Raw genomic sequence first — 25,969 nt, 5'->3', positions numbered from 1 at the left:
TTTGCATTTTAAAAAGATAAAAAACAAGTATTGTGGTGTGAATCATTTTCGTTTATATATAAATATATATTTTGTATGAGTAGATTAGACTTTTTATTTGATTTGATTCACTAAAATTTGTTTAATATCTGACTATTTAAGCATATAAATCATCATCACCAGCTTCTTGACCAAATCCAGAAGCGCTGTTATCAACAGTACCTTCTTGAGCAGCACCACCTTCACTTTCAGGGAACTTGAATGTACCAAAACCTCGTTGTTGTTGTAAGTTTTGAGCAAACATTTCATATCGACGAATATCACTGTCATTAACTGAACGACGAGCAAATCGCATAGCTTCTTCGAAGTGGGCTCTGTAAAATAAATAAAAATTAAATAAAATGAATATTTGACATTTTCAAAATTAATTCCTTTTCATTTTACCTTGTAATTTCAGCATGAAGATCTTCGTCGTTATCTTCATCTTCCATCATGTCTACATCTTCACCAGCTTCTTGCTTGGCTTTGCGTTCTCGTTCTCTAGCAATATCCTTTTCAATATCTTCACGAATAGCAAGCTTGGCGGCCCGTTGACAAATTTCAGAAAGATCGGCACCAGAGAATCCATTGGTATGTTTAGCCATCAATCCAAGGTCGACATCAGGAGCCACAGGAGACTTACGTAATTGAGCCTTCAAGATAGAAAGACGAGAAGTTTCATCAGGAAGAGGAATATAGATCAATTGATCCAAACGACCAGGACGAAGTAAAGCAGGATCGATTTGATCAGGTCGGTTGGTAGCACCGATCACAAATACATTCTTAAAAAAAAAAATTGATATATCAGGTCACTTGACAAACATTAACTCGATTTTTTTCTTTTTCTTCTTTTTTTTTTTTTTTAAAAAAAAAAATTACCTTTTTAGCATTCATACCGTCCATTTCAGTCAAAATCTGGTTGAGGACACGATCACCAGCACCACCAGCATCACCCATAGATCCACCACGAGCTTTGGCAATAGAATCCAATTCATCAAAGAACATCACACAAGGAGCAGCAGCACGAGCTTTGTCAAACACATCACGTACATTGGCTTCAGATTCACCAAACCACATGGTCAATAATTCAGGACCCTAAAAAAAAAAATAAGAATAGATAAGAATAGATCCAAGTGTTAATGTTTAAAATAAATAAATAAAATAAATGTGCTTACCTTAATAGAGATAAAGTTGGCTTGACATTCATTGGCAATAGCTTTAGCCAACATGGTTTTACCAGTACCAGGAGGACCATAGAACAATACACCCTTGGAAGGATTCATACCAAACTTCAAAAACTTTTCAGGGTGTTCTACAGGGTATTGGACTGTTTCTTGTAATTCTAACTTGACATTTTCCAAACCACCAATATCGTTCCACTTGACTGTAGGCACTTCCACAACGGTTTCGCGAAGAGCAGAAGGATTGGATACACCAAGAGAATACTATATAAAAAAAAAATTATTGACATCAACCATCATCCTTTTCCTTTCATATGATCAACTTACTCTAAAGTTTTCCATAGTTACGGCCAAGCTATCCAAGACTTCAGCATCAATAGTTTCTTCTTCCAAATCAATAAGATCCATCTTTTCACGAATTTGTTGCATAGCAGCTTCTGAACACAAGGAAGCCATATCAGCACCAACAAAACCGTGAGTTTCTGAAGCAATTTGTTCAAGATCGACATCATCATCCAATTTCATATTCTTGGTATGAATACGTAAGATTTCCAAACGACCAGTAGGATCAGGGATACCAATATCAACTTCACGATCAAATCGACCAAATCGACGTAAAGCAGGATCAATAGAATTGGGACGATTGGTAGCAGCAATCACTACTACATTGGATCGAGCCTTCATACCATCCATCAAAGTCAATAATTGTGAGACCACACGTCGTTCCACTTCACCATTTGTCTAATTTATTTATTTGTTTTTATATAAAAAAGGAAATAACCAAGTAAGTAATAAGAACATCCAATCCTTTTTTTTTTTAATTTCATTTCAATTACCTTTTCACGTTTGGGAGCAATAGCATCAATTTCATCAATAAAGATAATGGCAGGAGCATTGGCTTCAGCTTCTTCAAAGGCTTTTCGAAGATTACTTTCAGATTCACCAGCCATCTTGGACATGATTTCGGGACCATTGATTAAGAAAAAGAAAGCACCAGTTTCATTGGCCACAGCACGGGCAATCAAAGTCTTACCAGTACCAGGAGGACCATACATGAGAATACCTCGAGGAGGTTTAATACCAATGGACTTGAAAAGTTGAGGATGACGAAGAGGTAATTCAACCAATTCACGAATTTGAGCCATTTGTTTGCGACAACCACCAATATCATCATATCCAACTTCATTCAAATTTTGTTCTTCATCCTCTCGTTTGATAGGTTCACCTTCACAATGAATCACAGTATCTTGAGCAACCTAAAAAATAAATAAATAAAAAATATATTAATTTTTTTTTTTTTTTTTTGGAATTAATCATTACTTACAATACAATAAGGTTCTGGATCAGTTTCGACTACTTTGAATTCCACAGCACGCATACCACCTCTAACAAGGAATAGATCCCCTTTACGTACAGGACGATAAGCTTCCAAAAAGTAAGGCTTGAGATAAGTTTCAAATAAGTTTCCAGTTAATCCTTCCACAGTATCATCAATAGGTAAGACATGGATACGTTTGCCATACTTGATATCAGGACAAGGGTGAATGCTGATCACATCACCTAATCGAAGACGTAAATTGTTACGTACAACTATTAAAAAAAAAAGGTAAGTATTTTCTTCTCTTGTTTATAACTCTCTCTCTCTCTCTCTCTCCATATATATATATATATACGTGTTTAATTCTTACCTTTATTAATTCTTGCTTTATTATCTTCTACATCGTCATCAGCCAATACAATAAGAACAGTATCCCGTCGCTTCTTTCCTTTAACAATCACAGTATCGCCTCTAAATAATTGTAAGGTTTCCATAGTAGCTGTAGACAAAGTGATAACAGAATTGTCATCGTTAGTTGCGTCATCTACCATCAACTTGTTGGGAGAAGATTTGCGTCGTAGGATGGCTGTGGCAGGATCATGATTGGGATCCACTTCAGGTTGGTCACTTACACCAGCGTTAGGTCTATTAAAATATCAAAGAAAAAAGAAGACAAACAAAACGATATTTGGTTAAGACTTGGATAACATTATATTATCTTGTTTTTATTTACTTACAAAAGTTGATGTTTGCTTTCAGAATCAGCCATGTTTATTTTGGGTTTCTTTTTTGATATGTATAAAGAAAAAAAGAAAAAAAAGAAAAGAAAAGAAAAAAAAAAGGAAAAGAAAGAAGCGAAAAAAAAAAAGCAAAGAATGAAGCGAAAAAAATTGACACGTAAGCACATCGATGGTTCTCGCAGCTCAAAAGGTTTTTGCCTTGAGTTTCACACTCCGTCAAATTTTAGTTCTTTTGGTCGGTCGACATTCCCAAAGTTCGACCCCTTTTTTCTCTTCTTTTTTTTTTTTTTTTTTTTTTTTTCTGTTTGTCTCAGCTTTCATGACTAGTGGCTTTCAACCAGTCTTTACAACTTCAAACTTGTTGAACAAACATCGTCATGATGGTCATTTTTCTAAACTGACATGGCAACATGCTATTGCTGAACACCTCTCTTCTTTATTAAATAACCAAATAGATTCTGAATTACTTTGCAACAGTATCGAAACACCAAAATATGCTAAACATGGTCAGTTTGCCTTACCTATTCAACGAATTCACCATCTTTTGACAAGTGAACCTTGGAAATCTCAAAATACCACTGAAACCGCTAATTGGATTGCGAACAATGTAAAACTCTCAAAAGAATATGATCAGTATAGACTTATACTTACCTTTTTTTTTAATTATTTATTTTCATATCAGTTTACACCTAACGATTATGTAGAAAAAACAACAGCTATTGGATCCTTTGTCAATTTTGCTGTACCCAAAGCTAAATATACGGAAATAATCTTACAACAAATCATTGATCAAGCTGGACAGTATGGGTTTATGTCATCATCAACACCTAAAGCCATTAACAAGGAAAGCGACTTGACCACAATGACGAACTCTTCTTTAGTTGTCATCTCTTGTGAACTACCTTGTGTGCCTCATTTTTTGGATCCTACTGAATTCCGTGGCTTGGTTTTGGCTACTTTCTTACAACGCTCACTTCAAGTACAATCAACGCCTGTCCAACTTTATAACACAACGACCATCTGGAATGGAGAGTTTGGTAACTAAAAAAAAAATAATAATAATAATAATAATTAATTGAAGTATACTTATAATTGACTTTTTCATTTTACAGGTTATTTTGCATTAGCGTTTACAAAATACGGTGCCGATTACACTATACAAAAAGATTTACTTGGCTACTTCAACAAAATCTACGTTCAAATCAAACAAGATGCAGTTGCAGACAAATCTATTGATCAACAAGCACAACAATATTTATTACAATTGGAAAGTGGTGAGTAAAAAAAAAAAAAAATAGGTGCATAGTTCATTCCACTTACTGATATTGGGTGGCTATTTTCGATTATTCTAGGTCATGATGAAACTATTGAACTCTGGCAGTTATTACAACAACTTGTACTAAAAGAATATGAAACTATGTTATGTAAACGGTTGCCTATTCAGTTTGATCGTGTTATTTATGTTTCTCCTTGGGAAGATCTTGGTTCAGTATATGACCTTTTAAAACAGTGTGATGGATTGATGATAACCGAAGATGGTGAATGGAAAATGGATCTTACTTCAATTGGATTGGGCTCTCCAGTTTTACGCAACAAGGATGGAACAAGTACACGAGTGACTAGGGATATTGTACAGTATATCAAACAGCAAGAAAATATAAAGGATTTACAAGTTATAGAATATCATATCGCTGGGCAACATCTCACTCGACATTTCCAACAAGTTCACCATATTATTAACAACATCATGGGAGAAAAACAAAAACAACAACGAACTCATGTCTCTTTTGGAAAAGTGAAATATGATGAATCTTGTACTGGATTTTGTGTATCGGAATGCTTAGACTCACTTCAACAAACAATGATGGAAATTATGGAGGAAAATGAAGGAACTGAAAAGTATGACTCAATGATGGCTCAATTAGGTCAACTCTCGATTACCACCAGGAACAAAAGAATGAATGACATGGACAACAATAAAAATGGTCATAGTGAAGATACTAGTCTCTCTGTACAACAATTGGCTAAACAACATGCCGATAAGCTTGGTGTGTGTACTATGTTTGTGCATCAACTGACTCAACGACGAAGTAAACCTATGATATTTTCGACTTTATCTCATCCTGAAGTATTTGGTAATTCGGGAGTGTTTCTCCAATATGTACATTCAAGGTTATGTGGCATTGAACGACAACTTTTACAACGTGGCTTGATTATGGAAGCAGATAATGATATTATGTTGGCACCAACACAGACGACTTTGGGTATGGGGAAATTACTTTATCAGCAACAAGCATTTGATGTGGTGGATATTCTGACCTTTTTTCCACATATCATTCGACAAGCTCAACTTTCTATGGATCCTTCCACATTGGTGACTTATCTTTTCAAAATGGCAAGGGTGGCTAATCAAGCTCTTTACTGTCTTCGGATCAAGGATGTACAAAAAGATCTGGCTTTAGCAAGATGGACTCTGTTTTGGGCTGTCAAGCAAACTTTAGCCAATGGTCTGATGGTACTTGGTATTCAACCTGTATCCCGCATGTAATTTAGATATTATTATTATTATTTATTATAATTATTAGTCATATACAAATATATTATATATCATCATATCATTTTCTTTTTTAATAAATCATACTAAATTAGAAAACAGTTATTGATTCATCCACGTTCTTCTCAATTACTTATTATTTCAGTTTTACGGATAGCTATAGGATGATGACAGATGAATGACATAAACGAATGATGATATATGATAATAGCAAAAATCATAGCTTAAATTGATCGAGATCTACTTTAGGATTTTTAACATCGTCATTACCTCATACCAAAATTCGAATATAATATAGATTGTTTTCATATGTCATCAGATGATTTTCATTCATTTAATAAAATGACACTGGAAGGGTATTTGCAGTACACAGGCCATGATGCATGACGAGGGATAAATAGGAAAATGATTTTGCATGGATTTTTATTTTTTGCTTCATTGCAAACAGTAAAGATATACGATGATATTTTCCATTACTATAGGGATACAGTTCAAAAAAAAAAAATTGGATTCATCTCACACGCATGAATTTTTAGGTTTCATTTCTTTGTTATTATTAGTCAATTTCAGTCTCGTTTTTTAGTGTCAAATAGTAAACCTTCTCAGTTTGTACCACTGTCTATAAGAACCTCAATTTTTTTTTCCGTCTCTCTTTTTTTCTTTTTCCCTTTACCCCACTTTTATAATGTATTTTTCTCTGCCGACTAGTCAAGAAAGATTACAACAACAACACGTTCAACAAGATCAATATCGTGATGAAATGGACACAATAGGAAGATCCACCTTTTCTGCTCAAGTATCCATACCACACAGTAGTGTCTCACCGAATCAAAGTTATTCTTCTTCAAGTCATCCAAACTATTTGACGGACGAACGATTATTGGAAATAGTGGAAAACTTGGAAGATCATTGGCGATCTCCTCCCATCTTGACACCAACCACTGTTGCCATGATATTTAACAATTCTTACAATGGTATTTCTCCCTCAACGCCTTTTCGGACCATCGCCTCTTCTTCTTCGTCGTCGGATATGGTATGTCGATCCAAAACATCAAAATAAAAAAGGGGGAAAGTGATATATCAAACTATGAATAGGATGAATCATATATATATATATATATAGAGAGAGTGTGATGGTGGGGGGGGGGTATCTCTACTTGTGGGATTAATTGTATTCTCTCATCGTTGTTATTTATTATTTATTATTTTATCCATCTCGATCTTTTTATTCACTTATCCTTTTTTGGTATTTCTTTTTTTAGAGTAAAATATCAACAGCCTCATTACAATGCTTTTTATCTCAATTACAAAAGACCATGGATCAATTTGTTCCTTCATTGGAGAAGATCATCAAGGTAAGTTTGTTTTTTTTTTTTAAAAAAAAAAAGTCATCATTCACATTTTATTATTCTTATTATTTTGTATATAGGAAGATGATCTTCTTTGTCAAATTCGTCAAGGAAATCCTGATTCTATTCCTCTTGTGAATGCTTTGGATCATTTGACCCAAATCTTTGCTACTTTCAATCAATCTGCTGTCACCAAGGTTACGCAAGAACAATCCAATTCTTCCGTTGATTGATTTTACCCGTTCCACATTCATACCATTACTCTAGTTTATCTGTTTACTATACCATCATTCTTCCCATTTTATCACATTATCCTCTGATTTATACCTACAAATACAAATAAAAATAAAAAATAAAATAAAATACAAATAGTAATAATAAAAAAAGGACCGTTTATTAAAATTGATAAAAGACTAGGTATGATATAACAAATAATAATAAGAATAATAATAAGGTTAGTAAGAATAAACAATAGAAAGGTATCATCAACAGAAAAAACATAAACGAAGGAACTACATATTATCTAATTGTGACAAATCCACGTTTCCTTGTTTGAATTCTTGTTCTAATTCCTTGAGCAATTCTTCATCTTCATCTTTCAATAAAGACTTGGTTGATGATGTTGTTGTTGCTGTCTTACGTAAGGCAGGTAATTGGACAGGTCCACTAGGTAATACTCGAATGGGTGGTGGTGTTGATATCAATGAAGAGGATGATGATGGTGATGTTGCTTTCTCGAGAGCTTGTCTTTCGGCTTCTGTCCATTGTCTTTCAGCGGCTGGTACTAATAATTCGTCCAAAGTACCTTTTTCCACATGTTTGGCCACATCATCATATAACTAAAAATGAATAATAAGTCATTCAAGTTTTCTTTTTTTTTTTTTTATTTTTTTCTTTTTTTTTATTTTTTTATTTGATGACTTACTCCACGGAATTCACCACCCACAAACAATTGAGGTACTTCTTTGGCTCGTCCTTCACTTGATCCATTGTTGTTACTACGTTTCATATACTGTAATGCGGCTTCACTTGCTGCTACATCGATCAATTCAAATTTGACTTGATTTGATTCAAGTAATTGTTGAATATGTTCTTGATTTTTCTTGATCTACCAAAAAAAAAAAAAAAAAAAAAAAAAATGAATACAATGTCCTTTTTTTTCAGTTCCGTTCTTGTTTTGATCTTTACCACTGGATTACCACTGACAGTTGAGATATAAAGTTGAACTTTCTTGGTATCCAAAGGAGTCAAAATTGGCTCAGTTGTTGAAGATTGACTTGCAGCGAGAATGACACGGTTAACACGAGGAGATGGACCATTTGTTTTTCGTAAGGATGACAAAGGTTGAGGAGCAGGCCAAGAAATAGCTTGAGTTGGTACATAGCGAGCTGATGTGTAACCTTGAGAAGCACCAATTGTTTTGAGTTGATCCACATGAGTTTGTTGTAGATCAGATAATGCTGTCTTATGAGATTGTTCTAAATCTTGTAGTTGAGCAGTATGATTATGTTGTGCTTGTTCAAAAGCATGTAAAATCTTTTCCAATTCGGCATCCAAGTATTCCTGTTGTTGTTTGGCTTGATCTCCTTGTTGTTGCATTTGTTCTTGTTTGGTTTTTTCCACTTGTTGCATTTGTTGTTGTAAGTTAGCAATTTCTTGCTTGTGTTGTTGTTTGATCTTTAAAATATTGCCAGATTGATGAGTCTTGAGTTGACGTACACTTTCTTCATGTGATTCACGTAAGGTCATCATTTGTTGTTCTTGTTCCTTCAATAATCGTTCCTTTTCAACTAATGCAAGTTCGTGCTGTTGTAAACTTTCTTCGTGAGTTCGTTTTTGTTCATCGAGCTGTTGTTGTAATTTGATTAATGCATCAGATTGTTCTTCCGTGTGTGAGGCATTATTAGCTTGCAAACGTAAATTATCCAATTCCTTTTCTTTTATGGCCAACTGAGCTACAGCTTCTTCATTCTAAAAAAAGTAAATGCAAAAACAAAAAAAAAAAAAAAAGAATGTCATCAGATCAAAAAAAGGCTCTTCTATTTTTTTTTCCTTTCTCCTATTTCCGTTGACTTTCAAACTTACTTGGATTCTAAGCTTTTCCATCTGCATGGCTACTTGTTCCAAAGCTGACTGTTGTTCTTGTTCCACTTGTTGTCTTTGAGTTTCCAGAGCTAGTTCCTTTTCAGCCAGTTGTTTTTCTTTTTCAGCCAAATCAGCCAATCGTTTTGATTCTTTTTCTTCAGCAGCTTCAAGTTCATCAGTACTAGGTTCCACCACGATATTAGGTACATTCTTGCTTGCTTGTTCCAATTTTTCCTGCAATTCAGCTAGAGCTTGCTCCTTTTGTTTCAGCGCTTCTTCCTTATCCAATAAGGCTTGAGCTTGTTGTAAATCCGATAAGGTGTTAGAATGAGAGATAGGAGGTGTAGGTTGATCTGCTGGAGGTGGTAACATGGGAGTAGAAGGTGGTGAAGCTTGGGCCAATTGTTGTTTGAGTAAGGCAAGTTCGGCTTGTTGTTGCGCAATAAGTTGTTCATTGGCATCATTCTAAAAATATATATTTATAAATATGAATATAATCAAAAAAAAAAAAAAGTTTATTTACCTTCACTTTGAGTGTATCGAAATCTTGTCTCATTTGAGCCACAGGTGATTTTTTGACAGAAGCAGTAGAAACAGCACTAGTATTACGAGAGTGTGTTGGTCTTGAATTTGGTGTAGTATTACGTGCAGAGGTCATACTTTGACGAGGAGAATGTTGTGGAGATTGAGGACGACGACCAGGAGTAGGACTAACAGCACGTTGACTATTTAATGAAGTACGAGAGTTTCGTTGTTGAGATAAACGACCATCTACAGAAGTACGAGGAGAAACAGACCGTTTTGTTGTTGCTGTTGTATGATCAACTTTGCTAGGGGGTTTAAGTTTGCTTCCACGTTTCGTTGCGCCACTAGATTGATTGATACCTCGACTTGTAATAGCATCATCAGGACTAAGAAGACTTGACTTTTTCTCTTTTTTCCTAGGTCCAAGACACACCATTGGAAAAAGAGTTTTATTGCTAATTAAATAGAATTAGAAGATATACAAAAAAGAAAAAGAATAAAGAAGAAAAAAAAAAGTGGATGGAAACAAAAAGAAAAAAAGAAAAAGAATAAAAAAAAAAAAAAAGGGATTCAGCCTGTTGGATTGCCTTTTTTAGATGAATTATAACAAACGCCGCTTCATCTTGGCGATGATTTACCCTTGAATTTGTCACTAAAATGAAAAAACAACCAACCTTTTTTGAATAGGTTTAAACAAAAAAAGGAAAACAACGAGATTTCATAATTTTATTTTGATTGTTTCACACATTTTAGGGTAAATGATTGAAACACATCTTTTTTTTGAATAAAATTCTCTTTTTTTTTTCCTTGTACCTTTTTTGACCAACCAGGCAACCAAACCGGAAGATGAAATTCATGAGTCAAATCTGTTCACCCAAGCCATCCAAATTGTGAGTTTGAATTTTTTTTTTTCTATACTTCTTCCCCTCTTTCTTTTCTGTTTTCCCTGTTTTTTTTTTTTATCAATTGAAACCTATATTTCTATTATGCCTACCGTTAACGTAGATAAACAAAGATTGTTCGAAACTCTTGAACGAGAATACAGTAAGTATTTCAACAATAACAACATTAAACTTATACTAATATACGATTTATTTTAACTAGCTTCCGATGAATTCAATGAACTCTGTTTCCGTTTCGGTATCGAACTTGAAGAAGATGTATGTATACGTTATTATTCTATCATGTGTATTCTTATTTAATATATTGTTTTTCTCTATATTCTAGACTTCTGAAGATACATCTGATTCAGCACCTGAACGACCTTTATTGAAAATTGACATTCCCGCCAATAGGTAAATAAATATATATATATAATACAAAAACTTACCAGTATTTTATTAGATACGATTTGTTATGTGAAGAAGGTATTGGACGTGCTCTTAAAGTTTTCGAAGGAAAAGCCAAACCTCCTGTTTATCGTGTTATCAAACCTGCTAATGGAAAGTTGGAACAATTGATTGTCAAACCTGAGGTAAAATTCTATTATTATTTAATATTAATAATAATAATGATTAAACCATACTAAAACATTATTCACTTTATTTTTATTTTATTGCTTTTTTGCGGTGGGATAACTAGACTGCACAAATTCGACCTTTTGTTGTTGGCGCTATTCTTCGTAATATCACTTTTACACCAGCTAACTATGCCAGTTTTATCGATCTCCAAGATAAACTTCATAACAACATTTGCAGGTAACTTATCTAATTTTATATAAATAAAAATATCTCACATTTATATATATATTATTATTATTCAACAGAAAACGAACTCTTGCTTCTATGGGTACTCATGATTTGGATACTATTCAAGGACCTTTCACCTATGAAGCTTTGGCTCCCAAAGATATCAAATTCATCCCTCTTAATCAAACTCAAGAAATGGATGGTAATACATTGATGGAATTCTATGAGGTAAAGTATATATACACACATATATTTATAAACAATATGACTCATAATCATTACTCTTTTTTTTTTTTTTTTTTTTTTTTTTTGTAGAATGATCGTAACCTTGGAAAATTCTTACATATTATTCGCGATTCACCTGTTTACCCTGTGATATATGATGCTTCTCGTATTGTGTGTTCTTTGCCTCCTATCATCAACTCGGATCACTCCAAGATCAAACTTACTACCAAAAACGTTTTTATTGAAATCACTGCTACTGATGAACACAAAGTCAACACTGTCCTTAATACTTTGGTAGCCATGTTTTCTCAATATTGTGATGAACCTTTCACGTAAGTTTCTATTATTTTTTTTTTGAAGGGAATATCTAAACACTTAATACTTTTTCTTTTTTAGCGTTGAACCTGTTGAAGTTGTTTATCCCGATGGAACTATCAAGGTTACTCCCAATATGGATACTCGTGATGCTAGCGCTAAAATAGATTATATTAACGCATGTACTGGACTCAACTTGGAAGGGGACGATATTTGCAATTTGTTGAAAAAGATGACATTAGAAGCAACCATCAATTCAAAGGATGCCAATGAAGTCAATGTCAAGGTACCTCCTACTCGATGGGATATTTTACATGCTTGTGATATTATGGAAGATGTGGCTATCTCATATGGTTATGATAATTTACCAAGGCAGATGCCTGGTGTCAATACCGTCGGTGCTGCTTTACCTATTAATAAGATGAGTGATCATGCTCGACGTGAATTGGCTCTTGCTGGTTTTACCGAAGTGGCTCCTTTGATTTTGGTAAGATCATGAATGAATGAATGAATGAATGAATTCTAACTTTATTATTATTATTATTATTATCAGTGCTCTCATGATGAAAACTTCAAATTCTTGAATCGAGTGGATGACGAAAAGACAGCAATCAAATTAGCCAATCCTAAAACTGTGGAATACCAAGTAGTACGTACATCATTGTTACCAGGTGTGTTGAAGACTATTAGTTGGAATAAGAAATTACCGTTACCTATCAAGGTGTTTGAAGTATCAGATATTGGATTAAAGGATGAATCTCGTGAACGTCGTACTCGCAATGAACGCCATGTATGTGCTACTTACAGTGCCAAAACATCTGGATTTGAAGTGATTCATGGATTGTTTGAGCGTATGATGACAATGTTACATGCTTCCAAGGTGAACAAGGATAGCAAGGAATTGGGTTATTGGATTCAAGAAGCTGAAAATGGTACTTACTTCCCTGGTAGATGTGCTGATATTTATTACCGTTATATTGATTCTGTTACTAACGAACGTAAGGTGGAAAACATTGGATCTTTTGGTGTATTGCATCCTTCTGTATTGGCCAACTTTGAACTACCTTACCCCACCACTGCCTTGGAATTCAATTTGGAACCTTTTGTATAGATTATTAGTCTTTAGTTATATATTTGTATGCATTTGATGTTGTAGAAATAAAACACTTTATTTTTTTTTTATAATTATTATTATTTTTTTATAATTATTATTTTTTGTTTGCATGAAAATATTCAACTCGTTCTTTTTTCTTGGTGTGCAAAATGAAACACCGCGTGTATTTTTTTTTTTTTTGAAGGATTTGTCCCAATTTTTCCCAAATCTTTCTTTCCTTTTTCTTTTTAACATATATAAATCAAACTACTATAAATTTTAATGTAAAAAAAAAAAAGAATTGAAATAGGATTATTAGTTAGATACGAATAACTAAAAGAGTATTATTATCATTGTTATTACTATTAGACTATGGAAACAAGATCCTCCTCGCGTGCATCGCGAAAAAGCTCCAGTCGAACTAGTGGTGACAAAAAGAAAACTACCAAAGGTAAACAACAATCAACATCACGCACAGCCATTAAAAGAACAGATAAAGAATGGGCTCTTCTGAATCCAAAGACAAAGAATTACGAGTAAGATAAAAAAAAAAAAAAAAGAATATTCATAAAGATCACTTTTTGATTCATTTCCTTTTCTATTATAGATTTGGTGGTCCACTTGGTGCTTTTGCTATGGTCACTTGCTTACCTCTATTAGTCCTTCTCTTTGCTTTTGGGTGTGATGATACTGGTTATACTCCGTTACAACGAGGCTACCAAGTATTGTATGATATGGCGACTTTGAAATACGATTACAATACTATAATATCGACTTTGATTTCTTGGAATCCATTGTCCTTACTCTGTTATGTTATATTCGTTGCTCACTTGGTTACTTTTACTATCAGTTTACCAGGTGAAGATGTGGAAGGTACAGAACTTCGGGATGGTTCAAGACTCAAGTATCGCATTAATGGTAATAGAAAAGATTTTAATCATATTTTTTTTTTTTGATATATTTCTCATTTTAACGAATTTTTATTCTTTGATTTCTTAGGACTCTCTGTGTTTCAAACCACCTTGACAATGGCAATCTTGACGGCCAACACTCAAGGTCTAACACTTCCTCTCTGGGTCGTTGATCACTTTGGTCATTTTGCTGTGGCATCGTTAATAGTTGCTTATTGTATTTCAATTTTGGTTTACATTTCAAGCTTTTATGGACAAAAGTTATTGGCGCTAGGTGGAAATACTGGTAATGCTCTCTATGATGTAAGTCAAAAAGTAAAATTAGAAATTAGTACATCATCATCTTGGTTGCTTAACCTTTTTTTTTTTTTGTTGATAGTTTACTATTGGTAGAGAACTTAATCCAAGAATTCAAACATTTGATATCAAATTCTTTACTGAACTACGTCCTGGTTTGATTGCTTGGTTTTTATTGAATATTTGTATGGCATTCAAACAATATCATATTCTGGAAGGCCGGGTTACAAATAGTATGATCCTCGTTGTACTTTTTCAAGGTTTATACATTTTGGATGCCTTGTGGAATGAATCCTCTATCTTGTCAACCAGAGATATCATATCAGGTAAAGAAAATGAAAAATGGAAAAAAGAAAAGATTCACTAACATTTTGTTTTAGATGGATTTGGATTCATGCTTGCATTCGGCAATTTTTGTTTTGTGCCCATGATGTACACTTTACAAGCACGGTACTTGGCTGATTTCCCTTTGGATTTATCTTATTGGATGGTACCTATTATCGTAGCATTGGAAGTTGGGGGTTATTATATATTCCGTTCTGCAAATAATCAAAAGGATATCTTTCGACAACATCCTGACGATCCTCGAAACGAAGGTACAGACTATAATAATAATAATAATAATAAAAGATGCAGAATTACTAATAGATATTTTACCCACATTTTTATTATTATAGATTTGGAATATATTACAACTAATGAAGGAACTCGTTTGCTTATTTCCGGTTGGTGGGCTAAAGCTCGTCATATCAATTATTTAGGTGACTTGATGATGTCTTTAGCTTGGTCATTATCATGTGGTTTTTCCTCCTGGGTCCCTTACTTTTATCCTATCTATCTCATCATCTTATTGATACATCGCCAGCGTCGTGATGATGCCAAGTGTCATGAAAAGTATGGCAAAGATTGGGAACTTTATTGTGAAAAAGTGCCTTACAAAATCATCCCTGGTGTGTATTAGTTAGTTAGTTTATTATTACTATATTATTATTATTATTATTATTATTATTATTATTATTATTATTATTATTATTATTATTATTATTATTATTATTATTATTATTATTATTATTATTATTATTATTATTATTATTATTATTATTATTATTATTATTATTATTATTATTATTATTATTATTATTATTATTATTACTATTTATTTTGTTACATATATAATATATAGATGTTACTTAAGTTGATTATTTGAATAAACTATTTTTTGACTTTTTTTTGAAACAATCAATGCATAGAAAATAAAAAGGGTAGAAAAATCTCTGTGTTGCGAATGCATTTCGCGACTTTAAAAAAAAAGTCTGACCTATCTCATTCAAAAAAAAAAAAAAAAAAAAAAAAAAAAAAAAGCTTTCCCTTTTCTTTTTATTTGTCTTTTCTTCATTATATTCAATAATGCTACGAGAAAAGTCTGGGAATACGCTCTTAAGTTCTTGGTTGAAACAAACATCTTCACAACCTTCTTCTTCCATGGGATCACAGCGACGAAATGAAAACAGCGAAGAGGAGGATCAAGTACTTCAACGAATTCTCCATCAAAGTTACCAGGAACACCTGTTACAGCAAAAGCAACAATACGAAAAATTTAGTTCACAGGCTTCACACTTTTCAACACAACACACTTTACCTTCTATTGACAATGAAGAAGAATGGTTTCAAACTGTGTCGCCGCGGTTCCCTAAAAACGAAAAGAAATCTTCCACCTCTCTCAACAAGAAGAAACAAAAATCTGATCAGTCACCCGCAGCCAAACGCAAATCTTCTCAGCAATCTAGAAACACTATGAAAAGTAACAAAAAAGGCATAGAACACAAGGATCTTGGCAATATGATAGAACAAGGTACCTCATCCACCCATCAACAACAGCAAATACAACAGAGCAACGATGATCGTATGACGTTTGATACCCTTCTTCCTAATGAGACACAAGGCGACCATTGGGAAATAACAGATAGTCAAACACTGAAGAAAGAAGTAAAAAATGATGACGATTCTTGGGAAATACATGATAGTCAAGTACTGGAAGAAAGGGACGAAATCTGGGAAATACATGGTAGTCAAGCCCTGAAACAAGAACAAGACCTGGAAGAAGAAACTTGGGAAATACACGACAGTCAAATGTTACCAAAGCAAGAAGAGGAGGAGGAAGAAGCATGGGAAATACATGACAGTCAAACACGATGTGAAGATACATCAAATGCAACATCAGGAGTAGAAAGTGATGGTCACAACAGCAACCCTCTAACAATCGACAATACTATCAATACAAACGATGAAGAACTTGATCAATATATGATGGCAATTCGAAATCGCACCACTAGAAAACCACCTTCTCGAAAGAAAACACAATCATCATCTTCTTCGACACAACGCAAAAGGCCAGCTACTCAACTCGACGACGTTTTCCATTTGATCAATGACAAACCATCACGACGAAAAACAAGGGTAAATCTATAACAAATGAAGAAAAAAAAAAGATGTACTTATCCTTTATTTTACTTTACCGCTTTTTTTTTAAAAAAAAAAAAAAAAAACGCTTCTTCATTACTTCACTTGTAGGCAAATTATACGACAATAGAATCTGATCCATCATATAATCCGCGAACAACATATCAAACTCAAATAGATCAACAAAGTACAATGAATGCCAATAGCTCTGATTCGCCTATGGGAATAACCACCGATGAAATCGATGACAATGGTAATGATTCCGAATGTAGCAGTGTGATCGATCTTTGCTTACAAAGCGACAATGATATCAATGAGGAAATGATATTTCTTTCTGACAGCATGGATGACACTGGTATGTACGATGACTTGGATACCGATATAGATACGTTCAACCACAACTTTTTCGACAGCGACGATGATGATGATAGGAATGACAATACTTCTTTTTCCGGACCAACAGCAACGCTGAATGACAGTATGAACACAGCTTCACCCATGAACAATGAATCAATGGTACATCAACAACTAACATTGGATCATACAGAACATGGCGAGGAAAATACTGGATATTTATCACCTCTGGAAGGCTTTGTAAGTCTTTTAGATGTAGCCGACACAGAGATCCGGTATCGACCTTATTTCGATCAGCTGGCAATCCCTTCCGAACGAAAACAAAGACAAGCATCATCCTCTTCCCGGTCATCCACTGGAAAATCACGATCAAACAAATCTTGGCCCCGTTACCGCTCAAGATTTGCAAGAAAATCAAGATGATTGTTTCCTTCTTTAGTTATTTCATGTGTCATATACTGTATATATAATCCTTTTATCCTTCTTCTTTTATTCCTGTAGTAGCTTTTTATTTACCCCTCAATAAACAAAAACTTGGTGCTTTTTCGAAATATCAAATGTTCTATTTATTTATTTTTTTTTTTTTTTAGTATGGTAAATAAGATGAATAGCAAGAAGAAGAAAAAAAAAAAAGAAAATGAAATAGTAGTAAGAACTAGGATGATTTCAGAATAAAAATGTAGTCTAATAATTGTAGAATTAGCCATATTGTTATTATATTGAATATATTATTGGAAATGATATCGATTTGCTTATATATATATATATATAACAACAAGAAGAGTATTGATGAAAAAAGATTTTACTGAAGAAGAATGTGGATGAAAAAAAAAAATTTTTTTTATTAACACGTGTAAGTGTGGGGAGGGGATGGAGAGAGAGAGAGAGAGAGAGAGAGAGAAAAATAAATGGATAACAAAAGGACACAGTTTTTTTTTTCTGTTGCGTATACAAAAAAGTGAGGGGAATCAACAACAAATACAAGAAGAAGAAAGAAGAAAAAAAAAAAATACTATCACACGGAAGAAGAGGGGTTTAAACATGATATCTAAAGAACTAATATTCCAATTGAGGAGGGGGAGAGGATACATTTTTTTCATCTTGAGCTGTAGGAGACCAATTAGGTGTATCAGTACCAGGATTTCCATTGGTTGCAGGTGTCATTATCAAGGGAGACAAAGGTCGACGATAAGAGGAGGATGGAGGAGGAGAACCAGAGAAAGAGGATCGTTCAGATTGTTGTTGATGGTCATGATAAGAAGAATGGTAACGGTTTTGAGTTTCATGAGAATGACGAGCTGATCTATTGGGAGAAGAAGAGGTTGAAGATGCATCCATATCTTTGATGCCATCGCGTACTGGAGAAGGAGAAAGTGAACGACGATGTCTATAGCGATAAGAAGGAGGAGACCTTGAATAATGAAGATGTCGTCGTGCGGGCGGTGGAGAATGAGGTCGTCGCATGTCAGGATGATATCGATGATGATGAGGAAGAAGAGTAGGATATCTTGGTGGCTGTCCAGAATGATAATGACGATGGTGAGGTGGATAAGGTGGAGGAGAACGCGATCGACCTCGCATATAAGGTGGTGGTCGATCACGAGGGTATGGGCGGTAAGAATAAGATGGACGGCGATGACGATGATGATGATAATCATGAGTCATAGGAGGTGGTGGTGATTGATAACCTTCTTCTGAAGTAGGATGAATGATATCGTTGTTGGTAGTGGGAATTCCATCTCGATCGAAAGATGAGGCTATAACATGATCTTGAGATGGTACTCTTGCTGCTGATGGTGGTGGTGAAGATAACGTTGATGATGGTGGTGGATAATCATAGGAAGAACGATGTGGCTTTGGTGAGAGAGATCTTCTTCTATCACGAGGAGGTCGATCATACCGCCAAGAAGCACTGGGAGCATTCCGAGCCCACTTTCAGGTAAAAAAAAAAAAAAAAAAAAAAAAAAAAAAAAAAAAAAAAGTCAATATATATATATATATATATATATGTTAGTTGGCTGATATTAAGGATTTTTTTTTTTTTTTGGAGACTTACTTGTACACTAATGGTAAAAGCATCTATACGCCGACCATGCATTTCGTTGAACGCGTCTTCAGCATCACGGGGATCTTTGAATTCGACAAAAGCATACCTACGAAAATGTAAAAGTTTTGAGTTTCATGTCACTAGTTTCTATTATGGTTGTAATAGAACATACGGTTTAGATGAGAAACTCTTAGGAGCGGGTATATCACAACGTACAAGTCGGCCGTACCTAATACATAGTTGATAAAAATATATATATATAAAAAGGATTGAGAATACTGTTCAAAAACTAAGAGACCCTCTTTTTATGGCTTTCTGTCAATCTATGTCCTATCGTTCCACTCTATTCCATTCTGAATGATGATCCATTTTGATATTTGTCGATCCTTTTAAGTTTGTACGCCACAAAAGGATTCAAAAGGGGGGACAGGAGTTGAGAAAGGACATAAAAAGACAGCACAAAAAAAAAGACTAATAAGAGTTTTATTTACCTTTCAAATTCATAAGCTAGATCTACAGCTCTTGTCCTGGAACCAAAACCTGCTACGAATAGTGTAGAATGCATTAGTAAGTATGAATAGAAAAAAAAAAGAAAAAGAAAAAAAAAAGAAGACAAAGAAAAATAAAAAATAAAGTATATCGTTTTCCCAAAAATCCACACTAAAATTGATTGTCCGAATCACTTTATTCAAAAAAAAAAAAAAAAAAAAAAAAAAAAAAAACTTTGATATGAAGTCTAAACTATATTATATGGTAGTAGTAGTAGTAGTTGTTGTTGTTGTTGAATTCGATGATGATTCTACTGCTGTTTCTGGAGTTGATGTTGATGATCTTGATTGTTGTTTGGTTTTTCTTTTCTTTGTTCTTCTACCTGAATCATCCTTTACCACTAAAGAGGGATCAAATGGACAATCAATCACACGGATACCAGACAAGAGATAACCACCGCCCGAACTCATATTCATTTCAGGATGGGTTCGTCCAGGCAAAACCTATCAATTATTATTAGTTTTTTTTTTTTCTTTTTTCTTTTTTTTCTTTTTTTTTTTAAATAGTTCTTACCTGATATTGTCGTAAGAAACTTTCAGTGATATCAGCTTCAATAAAGTCCTTTGATTTGCGCATATATTGAGCACCACTCAAAAGAACTTCTTTCATATGACTATATACCACCACAGGTCTTGATCCAGATACATAAGGTAATAACTTTTCAATAACAGTTTCAGGTTGATAGAATGAAGAAATAATCAAACTACAAAATAAAAAGAGATAAGTCATATATATTTAAACTTTATTTTTTTTTTCCTTACCCATCAAAATCACCTTGGAATAACAAATCTCTAGCATGATTTCTTTGTTCCATAGCTTTCTTCCTTCGAGCAAATGCACGAGCAACTTCTTCCGTCATATTCTTATATTCTTCTTCTGAGCGTTCTTGCCACACCTCTAAAACAAGAAAGTAAAATTAGCCCATCAACAGTATATCTTAAGCTAATCAACTTACCATTGGGATCACTTTGATTCACCCGACCAATAGGGACTGAATGTATTGAGTCCAAAATTCTTTTGGAGAAATTCATATATCGTACTACATCAAAGTTATGATTTTCACCTTCATGTATACCAACAATAGTACCATAACCAGCCATACGTTCTGCAGCTGCTGCCACCAATAATCCTTGAGTATCATCTACAATCAATAATTTAGAGTTTGCACGTACATTGGCCTTGTTTAACAATTGTGATAATGTATCCACACGAAGAAAGCTAATATATATATATATATATATATATATGTATATAATAGTAACAATTAGTTAACCCATCCATTTTTGTTTTATTTTATTTCATTTTATTTTTTTAAAAAAAAAACACTTACTTGATTTTATCCGGATTCTTGGTAAAAAAGTAATTGGCAATGGAGTATAAAGTAGGTCGTACAGGAGTAAAAAGCTTCATGAATCTATTACAAAAAAATATATAAATTACCTTTTTCTTTTATAATGATTTCAGTCTTTACTTTTTCTTCTTTCTTTCAATATATTTGAATTTTGAGTATTCCGTTTTCTTGTCAAATTCCGAATGAGATTCCATAATACGTTGAATAATTTGTTCAGGTTGTAATATACCACTTTCACCTTCCTTTTTCAGTTTTTCCACTTCTTCATGTGTTAAAGCTTGAACTGCTTTGGTGTCTCTAATATTTTGATTGTTGGCCTTGGTTTCCTCTATTTAAAGAATAATAATAAAAAGGTTTGGATTAATCACATATTATCCATCTTTATTTTCTTAAAAATCATTTTACCTACTGCTTCTAAAGCATAATTTTTGATAGGTCGAATATTGCCTTTGTTGTCATAAATTTCATAAGATACACCAAAAGGTTGATCTATAAGATTATTCGAGTTGAAAGAGCCAAACTTGCCTAAACTCACAGTTCTAAAAAAAAAAATTACATGTATTAATATACCAAAACAAAAACTTGCCTTAATAAAATTTTACACTTACGTATCTTCTTTGAGATTCATCATTTTGACATTACCACTTGGAAGACAGATCAAGACATATTGGTTTTTGGTAACATGAGGAAATTCTTCTTCAATGTCGTCATGAGTAGCAGTGACAGGAACCAAAGACGTGGTTTCTTTGATTATTGTATCCTCCATGTTTTCGTTTTTTTCTTTGACTGGCAGATCAATGGGACGAAAGTGTACAAAAAAAAAAGAGGTGTAGAGAGAGAAAACTTTTTTTTTTGATATGTTGTGTATTCGGAACCCCGCCGAAAGCCTAGCCACTGGAGCATTCATCCAAAAGCGGAAATTCACTTATTCTTATACCATGCAATTCGTCGCTTTTCATAATCGTTCATAAAAATAACAACAAGCGAAAGAAAAAGATATATTTCCCTAGTCATTCTCATTTTCAGTTTCTACAGTCTAAAACAAAAAAAAAAAGGAGAAAAAAAAAAGACACATAAAGATACAGTTTTATGCGTGATTTTAAACTACCGCGTTTTTTTTTTATTATTATTGATTATGTACATGGCTTCTTCTATATATAAAGTTAAACTAAGTATATCGATATCCATTATCCGCTGTTCTTTCAATATATTCCCTATATTTCAAATAGAAAAATAGTCTTCATTAATATCATTCCTTCTCTTTTTTTTTTTTTTTTGTTATCATCTTATGCAAAATTTGTTTTCCACTTACTTTTCGATAAGAACTTCTATACGTTGTTTGACTTCAAGTGCCTAAAAGAAAAAAAAAAAAAAAAAGAAAAGAAAAGAGAGATTAGTTGATAAGTATTTTTTGATCTTTTTTTCTTTTGTATGATTATAGTGAGAATTACCGTTACTGGGAATCGAATCTGTCTTGTCACTTCACCCAATAGCGCACCATGACTGAGAGATTGTTTGGATTTCAGTATACGTACAATGGCCGCATCCACCTAATAAAATGATATTGAAAATAATAATATGAGTCATTCGAAGAACTAACAAAGAAATATATATATATATATATTCTTGATTTACTTGTTGATCTCGAGCAATAAGTACAGGTTGGTCAACGGACACACTATTTTCAATGGCTTCGTTTAACTTTTCAGTATTCATCCAAATACGAGTTTCTGTAGATTCAAAGTCGTGATTGTATATAAATTGATCTGTTTGTTCAACATCAGGGCTAGAAGGGTATTTCTTCAAAAGTGCATGTTGTCCGCAAACCAATGATTTCAATGTTCTTCGTAGCTCCAGTTCATCTAAGGTAACCATGTTAATACTTCTCAAAACTTTTTTCATCCCTTATGTTTTACTTACCCAAGTTTGTGGCCGCTAGTATTTCACCAAAAGAGAATTCTGATTTGCTTGTATTATTGAAGAGAATCAAAATAATAGTTTGCAATAAAGTCAATGTGATCATATAAGTTCCCTATAAATATATCCAAAAAAAAGTGATATCAGTATTATGTATATGCATTATTATTTTTTTCTTTTTCAAAAAGAGACAGAGAGACAGAGAGAGAAGTATTACCTTTGGATAATTCGATTCCACTTCACATACGCTTAATGCATTTAACCATTTCAGTCTTCTTTTTGGATACTTGTTAGTGTAAAACGTTTGAAATTCATCTTGTACCCTTTGGAACTAGGTATTATTTTTTTTTTTACAATAGATAAAAACATGAGAGATTAGTATCATTCATTAATTATCTACAATAACTAGTTCTAAGTAGTTGGTACCTGAGATGGCATCCTAATATCTATCGGTGTATATGATGGCCAAAATCCATAAGTAAGAACATTCACGTTCAAATCCATCCATGTGTCAGAGTCCCGGGTAACTTGTTGTTCCTAAAATCATAAATTGTTGTAAACGATAAATCCAAAGAATTTGATTAGTAACTTACCTTAAAATTCATCATAAGATCATAAGAGTATTTGATATCTCGTAACATCTTTTCCAGTTTGCTCGTATATGCCGGTCCAGAGTCTATAATCAAAACAAGAAAACAAAAACAGAAATCAGATCTTGTTTTTTTTTTTTTTTTCGTTCCTGCATGATTATTTTTCTAACACATTACCCTTTTTCATTCTTGCTAACATAGCTTTTTCAAACTTGACATTTCCTACATCTAGTATCAAACGCTTTGCAAGATCCTGCTTGTAAAGTATTTCGAATGTATCCTTGGTTTGAAGTAACCGGAAGAATGTCATACAAGTATCCAGTAATTTTTCATCCACCTAATTAAAAAAATCAAAATATTATATTTTCGATACGTTATATATTTTTTTTTCTTATTATTTACCTTTTCATTCCGTAAAACTAAGTCAATATAGTTGGCCAAGAGTACTGTAGTATTGTTTTGTCGCAAATTGATAAAGTAAGAGAAACTATCTTTACATCCATTAACAAACAAATCATCATCTTCAAAACTATGTCGCACAATAGAATCCACTCTACGCATAAAGGAAAGTAAAGTGGCGAAAAGATCCTTGTCCTTGGCATGATTTTTTAATATTGAAGTTCCTTTTGTCTATAACATAGTAAGGATGGTTAATGAAATATCTAGTAATAATAATAATAATAATCATACCTTAACATAAGTTACAAAGTATTTCGCACAGATATCTAATTTATCCACTTTTTGAAGTAATTGATATAATAGTGAGAGATCATCTTCAGATCGGTGATCCATAAAGTAATTGAAGCCTATATTTAATCATCAAAATTACAAAAATTAGTATATGAATTTATTCACTTTATTGTATATATATATTTCTAATACTTTTTTCCAGAATATCTTGTACTCGATTTGATAATAGTTGATCTTCAACAATGGTAGTAATGGCAGCTTTGGATGATTTATCGAAATATTGTTTCACTCTAATAATAGATTCTTGATGAACTCGATTTGCGATATGTTCTAAATATTTAGACATAGGCATTTCTTGTATCAGTCTGTCACCTTCATCTTGATAGAATTGTCGCGTTTGTTCCAAAAATCGTCCTTCGAATTCTGTGTAATACAGATGTAGATCCATCAACATTCGTAAACTATTTTTCAACAATACGGAGTCAATTTTCTTGTCGCATCTAAAAAAATAAAAAGCAAATCATTAATTATAAGACTAGATCCAACCTATTTGTTTTTTTATATCACTGTTATTATACCTTTCAGAAGTAATCATGTCCAATATAGAGTTCATCACCTTTTGTCGAATAAGTGACGATTGACTATAATATGATCGAAATAATTCTGTTGCTAGATCCCTATCATAAAGTTAAAAGAAATAATAAGATTCCTTTCTCATCTATAGAATTATTATCTAGAAATACTTTACATGATAGAGTGATGGGTACGATCCAAATATAAAAAGATACAGCGAATTTGATTCTAAAAAAAAATGAAAGAATGAAAAAAAAAAAAAGAAGATATAATTCAGTAACAATGAATAGAGGGAAATGACGATCCTGTTTTTTTACCATTTGATGACTGTAGGTAGACCACATATGACGTACATGTTCAAGATATGTCGTACCTTCAGAAATGTCACTATTTGGGCAAATGAAAAAAAAGAGATATAATGAGACACAATTTAATTTTCTGTTTTTTTTTTGGAAATGAATGAACGAAATCTTCTCCTTTTTTTTTACCTTTCCAATGAGAGAAACATCTTTTCAACATGTTCCTGACAGGTTGATTTCAAATGATCGTATAGTTGAGAACCTAGTTCATGTTGACAAAGGTTTTCACATAACTAGTAAACAAGAGGAAGAATAAATAATAATTATACGAGAACTTTCAAATTTCTTCCTTTTTTTTTTTTTTCTTTATACCTGATATAGTACTTCAAGACTTTCTGAAGGTGAATGGTTTTGTTGTATAGCATATATAGAGTTTTGTAAAGTTGACCATACATTATCTTGATATCCATCAGGTAAACTTGGACTATCCACTAAAATAATAATAATAATAATAATGATATTATTAAAAAAAAAAGTATCCTTTATTTATTAATTACCTTTTAAATCGTAGACAATAAGTTTCTTATCAGAAAGTTGATGTTTAGTTTGTCGACCCAAGTTGATGAGTACATTACTGAAAGGTCGTTCAGTCATAGGTATATCCACCATTGGTGATTGATAAGTGTGTATAATAGAGGATGAACTTTCAAAATTATCTAAACGTGGTCGTTTAGAATAGTCATGTTCCATTATTAGTTATAATCTAATTATTAGAAAGAAAAGAATTGAAAAAAAAAAAGAAGCGCGCGACCTTTTCTATTTTTTTGTCGTGACTTAAGA

General features: G+C 33.0%; 10 protein-coding genes across 10 annotated transcripts; 5 read left to right on the top strand and 5 right to left on the bottom strand.

Annotated features, from left to right (window-relative positions):
* Window positions 1-73: 73 nt before the first annotated feature.
* On the bottom strand, window positions 74-3,343 carry BX664DRAFT_289953 (transitional endoplasmic reticulum ATPase). Its single transcript, XM_051541864.1, has 9 exons — window positions 3,255-3,343; window positions 2,888-3,162; window positions 2,524-2,789; window positions 2,036-2,455; window positions 1,527-1,940; window positions 1,194-1,463; window positions 898-1,113; window positions 424-800; window positions 74-353 (listed from the first exon to the last, which is right to left on the bottom strand). Exons 1-9 carry the CDS (start codon window positions 3,284-3,286, stop codon window positions 137-139), a joined length of 2,487 nt encoding a protein of 828 aa, XP_051405280.1. The 5' UTR covers window positions 3,287-3,343; the 3' UTR covers window positions 74-136.
* A 223-nt stretch (window positions 3,344-3,566) lies between these two features.
* On the top strand, window positions 3,567-6,027 carry BX664DRAFT_321901 (uncharacterized protein). The gene is made up of 4 exons (XM_051543388.1): window positions 3,567-3,864; window positions 3,940-4,294; window positions 4,370-4,531; window positions 4,610-6,027. The coding sequence occupies exons 1-4, from the start codon at window positions 3,577-3,579 to the stop codon at window positions 5,803-5,805; spliced, it is 2,001 nt and encodes a 666-aa protein (XP_051405279.1). The 5' UTR covers window positions 3,567-3,576; the 3' UTR covers window positions 5,806-6,027.
* Window positions 6,028-6,571: 544 nt separating this feature from the next.
* BX664DRAFT_255587 (uncharacterized protein) lies at window positions 6,572-6,871 on the top strand (the record flags this gene model as incomplete). Its single annotated transcript, XM_051540422.1, has 1 exon — window positions 6,572-6,871. The coding sequence occupies one exon, from the start codon at window positions 6,572-6,574 to the stop codon at window positions 6,869-6,871; it is 300 nt and encodes a 99-aa protein (XP_051405278.1).
* Window positions 6,872-7,459: 588 nt separating this feature from the next.
* BX664DRAFT_289951 (uncharacterized protein) lies at window positions 7,460-10,272 on the bottom strand. The gene is made up of 5 exons (XM_051541863.1): window positions 9,769-10,272; window positions 9,246-9,710; window positions 8,349-9,131; window positions 8,086-8,268; window positions 7,460-7,999 (listed from the first exon to the last, which is right to left on the bottom strand). The coding sequence occupies exons 1-5, from the start codon at window positions 10,204-10,206 to the stop codon at window positions 7,673-7,675; spliced, it is 2,196 nt and encodes a 731-aa protein (XP_051405277.1). The 5' UTR covers window positions 10,207-10,272; the 3' UTR covers window positions 7,460-7,672.
* A 410-nt stretch (window positions 10,273-10,682) lies between these two features.
* On the top strand, window positions 10,683-13,183 carry BX664DRAFT_273088 (beta subunit of phenylalanyl-tRNA synthetase). Its single transcript, XM_051541209.1, has 9 exons — window positions 10,683-10,814; window positions 10,875-10,930; window positions 10,998-11,065; window positions 11,115-11,244; window positions 11,352-11,467; window positions 11,536-11,686; window positions 11,774-12,015; window positions 12,080-12,485; window positions 12,552-13,183. The coding sequence occupies exons 1-9, from the start codon at window positions 10,757-10,759 to the stop codon at window positions 13,107-13,109; spliced, it is 1,785 nt and encodes a 594-aa protein (XP_051405276.1). The 5' UTR covers window positions 10,683-10,756; the 3' UTR covers window positions 13,110-13,183.
* Window positions 13,184-13,285: 102 nt separating this feature from the next.
* On the top strand, window positions 13,286-15,275 carry BX664DRAFT_321897 (ergosterol biosynthesis ERG4/ERG24). The gene is made up of 6 exons (XM_051543387.1): window positions 13,286-13,627; window positions 13,699-14,009; window positions 14,091-14,305; window positions 14,382-14,625; window positions 14,680-14,895; window positions 14,977-15,275. The coding sequence occupies exons 1-6, from the start codon at window positions 13,464-13,466 to the stop codon at window positions 15,258-15,260; spliced, it is 1,434 nt and encodes a 477-aa protein (XP_051405275.1). The 5' UTR covers window positions 13,286-13,463; the 3' UTR covers window positions 15,261-15,275.
* A 370-nt stretch (window positions 15,276-15,645) lies between these two features.
* BX664DRAFT_321895 (uncharacterized protein) lies at window positions 15,646-17,671 on the top strand. Its single transcript, XM_051543386.1, has 2 exons — window positions 15,646-16,756; window positions 16,871-17,671. Exons 1-2 carry the CDS (start codon window positions 15,707-15,709, stop codon window positions 17,534-17,536), a joined length of 1,716 nt encoding a protein of 571 aa, XP_051405274.1. The 5' UTR covers window positions 15,646-15,706; the 3' UTR covers window positions 17,537-17,671.
* Window positions 17,672-17,940: 269 nt separating this feature from the next.
* On the bottom strand, window positions 17,941-19,761 carry BX664DRAFT_321893 (uncharacterized protein). Its single transcript, XM_051543385.1, has 4 exons — window positions 19,652-19,761; window positions 19,333-19,389; window positions 19,170-19,266; window positions 17,941-19,045 (listed from the first exon to the last, which is right to left on the bottom strand). Exons 1-4 carry the CDS (start codon window positions 19,723-19,725, stop codon window positions 18,170-18,172), a joined length of 1,104 nt encoding a protein of 367 aa, XP_051405273.1. The 5' UTR covers window positions 19,726-19,761; the 3' UTR covers window positions 17,941-18,169.
* A 705-nt stretch (window positions 19,762-20,466) lies between these two features.
* BX664DRAFT_253438 (adenine(58)-N(1)-methyltransferase non-catalytic subunit TRM6) lies at window positions 20,467-21,826 on the bottom strand (the record flags this gene model as incomplete). The annotated part of the gene is made up of 6 exons (XM_051540307.1): window positions 20,467-20,606; window positions 20,665-20,927; window positions 21,040-21,123; window positions 21,181-21,388; window positions 21,466-21,599; window positions 21,669-21,826. The coding sequence occupies 6 exons, from the start codon at window positions 21,824-21,826 to the stop codon at window positions 20,467-20,469; spliced, it is 987 nt and encodes a 328-aa protein (XP_051405272.1).
* Window positions 21,827-22,134: 308 nt separating this feature from the next.
* On the bottom strand, window positions 22,135-25,897 carry BX664DRAFT_321888 (Cullin family-domain-containing protein). The gene is made up of 18 exons (XM_051543384.1): window positions 25,687-25,897; window positions 25,502-25,620; window positions 25,319-25,422; window positions 25,148-25,217; window positions 25,006-25,058; window positions 24,836-24,934; window positions 24,450-24,757; window positions 24,258-24,373; window positions 23,970-24,197; window positions 23,745-23,904; window positions 23,571-23,653; window positions 23,404-23,514; window positions 23,195-23,308; window positions 22,981-23,092; window positions 22,696-22,922; window positions 22,512-22,610; window positions 22,373-22,413; window positions 22,135-22,274 (listed from the first exon to the last, which is right to left on the bottom strand). Exons 1-18 carry the CDS (start codon window positions 25,877-25,879, stop codon window positions 22,229-22,231), a joined length of 2,283 nt encoding a protein of 760 aa, XP_051405271.1. The 5' UTR covers window positions 25,880-25,897; the 3' UTR covers window positions 22,135-22,228.
* Window positions 25,898-25,969: the final 72 nt, after the last annotated feature.

Source organism: Halteromyces radiatus (assembly GCF_025201355.1).
Source record: "Halteromyces radiatus strain CBS 162.75 chromosome Unknown BX664scaffold_1, whole genome shotgun sequence".
In the NCBI taxonomy this organism is placed as follows: domain Eukaryota; kingdom Fungi; phylum Mucoromycota; class Mucoromycetes; order Mucorales; family Cunninghamellaceae; genus Halteromyces; species Halteromyces radiatus.
Note: the sequence above shows the minus strand (reverse complement) of the source record. Positions and strands in the feature narration are given on the sequence as shown.